This window comes from Cynocephalus volans, chromosome 1 (assembly GCF_027409185.1).
Source record: "Cynocephalus volans isolate mCynVol1 chromosome 1, mCynVol1.pri, whole genome shotgun sequence".
Lineage (NCBI taxonomy): Eukaryota > Metazoa > Chordata > Mammalia > Dermoptera > Cynocephalidae > Cynocephalus > Cynocephalus volans.
The window spans coordinates 199,623,454-199,630,637 of NC_084460.1; the positions used below are offsets into that span (position 1 = coordinate 199,623,454).

General features: G+C 43.5%; 1 protein-coding gene across 3 annotated transcripts in view; it reads left to right on the forward strand.

Moving 5' to 3' along the window:
• The window catches only part of CCDC93 (coiled-coil domain containing 93), a 100,140-nt gene extending 93,195 nt beyond the window's left edge, over nt 1-6,945 (forward strand). For all 3 annotated transcript variants that reach the window (XM_063100484.1, XM_063100501.1, XM_063100494.1), the window contains one exon: nt 1,930-6,945. In XM_063100484.1, coding sequence (XP_062956554.1) covers nt 1,930-1,983 — 54 coding nt within the window. In that variant the 3' untranslated portion in view covers nt 1,984-6,945. The remainder of the gene's footprint in view (nt 1-1,929) is intronic.
• The last annotated feature ends 239 nt before the right edge of the window (nt 6,946-7,184 follow it).

The window sequence follows — 7,184 nt, forward strand, 5'->3', positions numbered from 1 at the left end:
CTGTGAAACTAAGATTTAAATTCTAACTTAGCACTGGTGAATGCAATGCCTACATTTTTATGAAGCTGGCTTTGGGTACAAAATCTTGTGTGAACTGCGCTCACTGGTATGTACTGTATCTGGCTCACAGTGTGCTGGATATAGTCTTCAGCAGGAAAGAGACAGAGGCAATGAGACATTTTCCCTTTTCTTCTAGAAAGAAATACCGAGAGGACCTTTTTTATATTTGCTTTGAAGAGACAGACAGTATCATTCTATAGTCTCCCAAAAGGCTTCTAGTAGAATGCATGAAGTTTAATCAATGCTCACACACACCAGGTGACAGTGTAGGATATCTTTACTGAAAAATTCAAACATCATCTCAGTGTGGTGTGTGATACACAGAATTACCTGTGATTGGGGACTTTTTACAGCAGGAGGGTTTTGATGCTTCCAGGTTGTTTTTGCCTCATTTAAAAGGTGAGGTAGAGTGATAATTCAAACTAACTTATTTATAGTTTTATATTTTTATTACGGAAATTTCCAAAAATATGCAAGAAGAGAGTAGTATAACAATGTAATAGTATATCTGCCTGTTCTTGTTTCATCTCTTCCTCTCTACACTTTTTTTTTTTTAAACTGGAGGTATTTTTCCCTAAAAAAATCTCAATTTATTTTAAAAAGGAAAACTTTCTTCTTAATGTTTCTAGTAGAGCAAATGTAACCCAACATCACCTTATTTCTCTTCCCACCCCCAGGAAAAATTAACTGCTCCCCCACCCCAAATGTGCTCAGGAAGTGTCAGAGCACCTTGTTTCTGACAGTCTAACTGAAGACTCCATCCTTACTCTTGACCCAAGAGCCTAGCTATTCTCCAGCTCTCCAAGTGGAAGACAAGTCTAAATTCTGTAGATGAACCAGAATTCATCTTAATAAAACCAAGGTCTTTGCAGCCATGCTGCCGCAGCACTGCCAGAGAGAGCAGAGGGCCTCCAGAGATGGAAAAATTGACTTTGGGGGTCTTGGATACAGAGAGTTTAGAGGTGAAGGAAAGTTTTACTTGCACACTAAATGGATCTCCAACAAAGCACGGCTGCTGGAGCCGTGACCTCTGCCAAGCCTGAGCCCTGTAAGCTCTTCTTCTCTAGGCCCTTCCCATTACCACTTTTACCTCTCAGTTTAGAAGCAGAGCTCCTTGTGACCTGGCCCAGGGAAGGGGTGGGAATTGCTGGAGATTTGCTAGCAGACGGAGGTGTCCTGAGTTATCAAGGCCAGTGAGAGTGGGGGAAGGAGGGTGCAGCAAGAAGCTTTTGAAGAAGCGCAAAGGGAATATAATATGATGCAGAGGTGACTCATGCCATTGGACATCAGATTCCACGGGCAGGGTGTGGGGCTGTTGACCTCCCTCAAATATTCCTTGGCACATGCCTTATTTAGCTCACTCCTCATCCTATTTGACTATATGACTCTCTTAAGGCTAAGGATATTCTTGGCATTCACTGTTGTGAGAGTAAGAACTTCTCTAGTGTTTTGCCTGCTATGTAAACTAGGGCTGCCTTTTATCACTCCTTAGGCTGCTGTCTCTAAGGCCCTTCTCCTTTCCTCACTGTGGTCAGCCAAGACTGGCAGAGTGTCTGCTTTCTGCTTCTCTCTCCTTGAAGAGTTTAGAAACTTCATGAAGTCTTTTGGAATTGCAATACCTAATCCTGTTGTCCTGTTCTCAGTCTGAAAGCCCAGAAACTGAGCATCGTTATAGCTATATTGGCAATGAAGTCAATAGGCCACCAGGAAGTATCACCATGATGGTGGCAGCATGCAGAGAGACCAGTTTAGTTGGTCAGAAGGTGTCTCCCATGGCACTGGAGGAAGGATGGTGAGACCTCTGGGCTTCGCGTGATGCTAATGTAGTCACCACATCTCTCTACACTCACTCTTTCTGCTTTCCTCCAGGAGGGCCGCAAGAACGAAGTGCTGCTGTCCAAGGTGAAAGCCAAGGCCTCCTGAGTGTTCCCAATGATCATCGTATGTCCTTGATTTTTTTTTTTTTTTTAATGCCATATATCAACTACAAGATCATGAAATGGTTTTGAAAGCACCAGTAGAGAGATTCAGGTGTAATGATTTCAACACCCTGGATGTTTTCTTTCTCCTCTTTGCTTTCATTTCATCTCTGTGTTGGCTGTTGATGGAATCAGACAGTGTAAACACTGTGGCTTGGATAACACTCATCACCCTATGAAGAAATGTGGGCAGTACTTGTTCTCTGTGTCCATCCAACTTTTATTTCTCCAGTAACATTGCACTCATGAAAGTACCTGTATTTGTAAGGACTCTCTGAATAAAGAAGAATTCTTTTGTTCAGCAAGTATCAATTGAACAACCACTGACAAGTAAGCATGGAGGGAGATCCAAAGAAGTGTAAAGCACAGTCCCTACTCCTCAGGATCCAGCAAGTAGTTCAGGGAGCAGGTATAGCCCACTTGACCCCAGAGCTTGGCTATCTGAGATTTTTTTCATTAACAAGGCTTTTAGCTGAATGATCAGTCCATGTGGGTGTTGGCCACTTGGGCCTTTAACCTGCCCATGGTGCCTTTTGTTCCTGTCTCCTTGAGGTGCCGACCAGCAGGCTTGGATGGCATACATAACAATTAGGATAAAACCTCAGTGTCATTGGCTTAATCTTTATACACCACTTAAGTTTATGTCATCAAAAAAGAAAAAAAAAATTGAAAATGGGCCTCATATTGAGGACGATTCAATAAGAATTATATCTTTCCATGCCCCAGTTGTCATTTGAGTCACAGCAAACATGTGGATGGGTTTGTGTATCCCCTTCATTGAGGGCACATTTCATGAGCAGAGCAGATTACGGTCTCAACAAGAGAGACACACACACCACTTGCTGCAGTCAGGGCAGGCAGAAAGACAATGAGTAGGTACCACAGGGCATCAGGAGGAAGCACAGTGGGGTGTGCAGAGATCCAGGGAGACTTCATGGAGGAGGCAGCATTTGGCCTAGAAAGGGGAATAGGATGTTAATAGGTAGAGATAGGTGGGAAAGCTGTTTTAGAAGATACACATGATTAAAAACTCAAGAAGGTGCAGGAAACTACAAGGCACACATGGGAGAGGAGGGACAAGCTGGTCTCTGCAGGAGGCTGTACAGACAAATCTGCAAAAATGGACTGGACCAGCCTATGGAGGGCCTCAAAGGGCAGCAGAGGAGTCATCTTTAGCCTCTGGAAAGAGCCATTCAAACCAAACATGGATATCCTTCTGCTCTGGCCCTCAGGAGTCTAGCAATTCAGTCATGTTCAGTAAACCCTGGTGTGAGGTTTGTGCTGCATTCTGCATGCGCCTTGCACAAATACCAGTCAGCAGCTTTGGACCATAACATATAAAAGCTTAAACATGTCAGGCAAATTGGGCACTCAGCACAGTCACAGAAACATCATGTTCATTTTTAGCTCTCAAATGTATGTGATTAAGCAGGGCTGACATATACAGACTTAAAAAAAAAAATCCTATTGTTAAGTTAATGACAGCTATTGGTTTCTATGCCAAGACCAGCGAGGCCTGTGTGATGAACTGGGCAGAGGCATCAGTGTCTGAACGGCACTCCCAGGTGCTGGGTGTACTTCCTGGGCCATGTGCAGCTCCCCCTTGCTGGTCCCAGGACTGTGGTAGTATGGGGATTTTGATAGAGCTCAGTAAAGTTGAAACAAGTAATTGCAAAAGAGCAAGTGGTGTTTAGAGGACAGAGGGAAGATGTTTAGGGAAACATCTTCGTTACCTTGTTAAGAACCTCATAGTCCCACCCCTGGCTAACTGAACTTTGTGAGCAGTTTGGAGATTATTTGAATATTTGTTCAAAGGTGGTAGGGAGGCAGGAGCTGGTGACGTTCTGGGGTTACCTCTCTGTGTTGATGGGGAAAGTAAGGCATGACTAATTGAAATCAACCAATAATAATTTTTGAAAATGGAGGCATTTATTTTGGTCTGTGTTTCTCAAGAGTTTGGTTTTGGTGTAGAAGAAGTGTCAGTAGACATCTTTTTCCTTTTTTTAATACACAAAGTCTAATACAAATGATAAATTAGTTTCCGTTGCTTAACACACTTTGAGTTATACTGCAAAAGTCTTGAGGGTTCCATGTTTGACACAAACAACTTGCATGTGGTTAGTGCCTTTGTGAGTGATTAGAACATTATGTGGGCTTGACAGTCAAGACTTATAAGCCAAGAAGATGCCCCAAGGCCCCTGATCATTTTGGAAGCCCCCAGGGATTGAGGAGGGAGTCCTCCCAGGCCACATCTTTTATGTGCCTAGACATAGTAAAGCATTGTGTTCTAAGCCCACAGGCTTTTCCAGAGTTAAAAGGAAGGGGAAACATCCATAAGTTACTTTTTTCAATGTGCACCTCAGGAGGAATCCACTTTTCCTAGGAAGCCGAAAGTTCTTCCTCCCAGTCAGAGCAGTGAGCTTGCTGACAGCACAGACTATGCCAGGCTGGTTGCTGGGTGCCCTGGATTCTCAGAGCCTTGGGTTGGGGCTCCCCTTCTTCCCTTCCATGGGGTGACTCTGGTTCAAACCAAAATCAGAGCTGCTGTGAGCAGGACAAGACTATGTTATCATGAGGTATCAGGGGAGACACCTGGGACATTTGTTGTCATTATCCTTGGCCTGCGTTCAGTCTCTCCTGGAAGACTGGAGTGAATTGGTACCACCTGGAGATATGGAGTGTCAGAGGACAGTTGCCAAAGTCACACATGAGGGGTGTGTTTTAACAGAGATGGCAAATTCCAAGTCTGTCAAGCATGAGTTCATGGGGAAGTGTCCCCAACAACACTGTAGCCCATGGGACCTCCTGAAACCTTGAGCAGAGGATGGGGAAAGCCTTCAGCAGCCCTCTTCCTACCTCACAAAGTGCCATTCCCATGACCTCAGGGTTATAGCATTGACAGACCCCAGTCATGTCTGTAGTGACCAAAGCAGACCTGCCTGAAAGGGTATTTTGGACAGTGAGCAGTGGCCTGTAACCTATGCTGCCTGGATTTCTACTGCCTTGGGACAGTCTTGTCTTACCCACTCTGTAGGTGACTGATGATCAGTTTAAGAGGGAACTAAGCAATCTAGCAGTAACTTTGGACAGATACTTTGGCTGAGCCTTAGTCCCTTTTTCTGAAATGCAGAGAGTTGGAATGAAACATGCTATGTGGAAGAACACTTTAAGGAAGCGCTCTATGATTTATTCACGGCCAGTGTAGGCCTCAAGGTAAAAGAACATCTTAACACAGAACAGTACAGTGAAGAGCCAGTTGTCTGTCCCTGTGGTTGGGCATTACCAGGGGAAGTGCCTTGTTTGATGCATCTTGAGAATCCTCCATGCCTTCTCTGGTCCTTTTCACCCAGTCCAGGGCATTCCTTCTTACAGCACATGGTGATAGGCTGAAAGTGCTACGTAAAAGTAATGTAATAAGAGTGTCCCCTCTTCTCACAATAAATACTTGTATGTTGTGTAAAAATATTAGGGATATAATACCTGGTCTGCAGCATATCTGACAACATGGGAATAGTGCGGTTTCTCCACATCAGCCTTATGTCAGTTCCTCAGATGTGCCATAGCCATTGCCCTGCTGTCCCCTCCAAAATCTTGGGCAGTGGCTCTCCCTGACCACTTAATACACTTGCAACCTCATTTAATGTCGTCTGCCAGCTCCAAACATGTTCTGTCCTTCCCCTGCTGTCTGTATGGATGGCACATGTCATTGTGAATCTCTCTTAGTTCCTTGAGAGGTTTGTTGCCTGCCCTCCCTTCTGAAATGTAACAGCAACAGAAGTGGGGGCCTTACCTGTCTTATTACAGTCTCCCCAGCATCTGGCTCAAGTTAGATGATCAGGAAATGCTAGCTGGATAAAATGGCTTTGCCATTTTGCAACTTGGCATCCCGGTATTATCAAAATTTAGATTTAACCTTTCCTCTAATTTATACTTAGTTTGAGAACAGGTTAACAGTTCTATTCAGCAACATTAGAGGATCTGTCTTAGTTATAAGACATATAAATGCATTTGTTATACTCTCACCTTGAAGGTTGGGATAAAAAAAGGTGTCAGAGGTTTCAAACCTTTTACAGATGTTTTTTCTCCCTATATAAGGAAAAAAAGAGTGAGAGAAAGGGAGCACACTAATGTCAAAGATAAGATCATGAGTGTGTTTTGGCTCAAAATGTGTCATGAATCTAAAGGTAATTTAACAGGTAGAAATGTCTCAGCCATGTGAAACCAAGAAGTAGGGCAACATTGCAAGGCTGTGGGAAGAAGCACTCAGTTACGGTGTTGGCAGAGGTGTGAATTGTACAACATTCATGGAAGGCAGTGGGACAGTATCTGTCAAAAGTGCGAATGCACAAACCTTCTGAACCAACAGTGCTACTTCTGAGAATTTTGCCTGTGTACAAGGATTTTTATTGACACATTGTTTGTAATAGCAAAAAGTTGGAAAGTACCACCAATATCAGGCTAAATTATGCCAGTCCATACAATGAAATGTTTTGCAGGCATTTAAAAGAATGGAGCTGCTCTGTGTGTACAGCCGTGGAATGATCCCCAAGATGTATGGTTACATGGGGGGAAAAAAAAAAAGCTCATAGTATACTAGTGTTTGTTTTAAAAAAGAGACAAGGGATGAAGAAAAATGTGTCTGTAGATGTGTGCGTGTGTGTGTGCATATGTGTGTGTGTGTATACATATGTATATAATATGTATACACACAGATAAATGTCTGTCACACATGTCTGCTTGCATATGCCTAGAAAATCTCTGGGAGGACGCACATCATCCTGGCGGTCTTGGTTGCCTCTGGGAACAGTGGTGGGAATTACTTTTCACTGTATACCTTTTGTACCTTTGAATTTTGTACCATGTACATGTATTATCTATTCAAAAATAAATAGTTTTTAAATTTTAATTTGGTTTACTTTTCTAAAGAAAAAAAAGAAAAAGACCCAAGGTGGAAGAAGATTCTGGTTCAGTAAATCTGCTTTCTTAAGGAAGATAAAACCCTTGAGTCAAAAGTAGTTAAACTCTCGGGCCGACCCCGTGGCTCACTCGGGAGAGTGTGGCACTGGGAGCACAGCAGTGCTCCCGCCGCAGGTTCGGATCCTATATAGGGATGGCCAGTGTGCTCACAGGCTGAGCGCGGTGCAG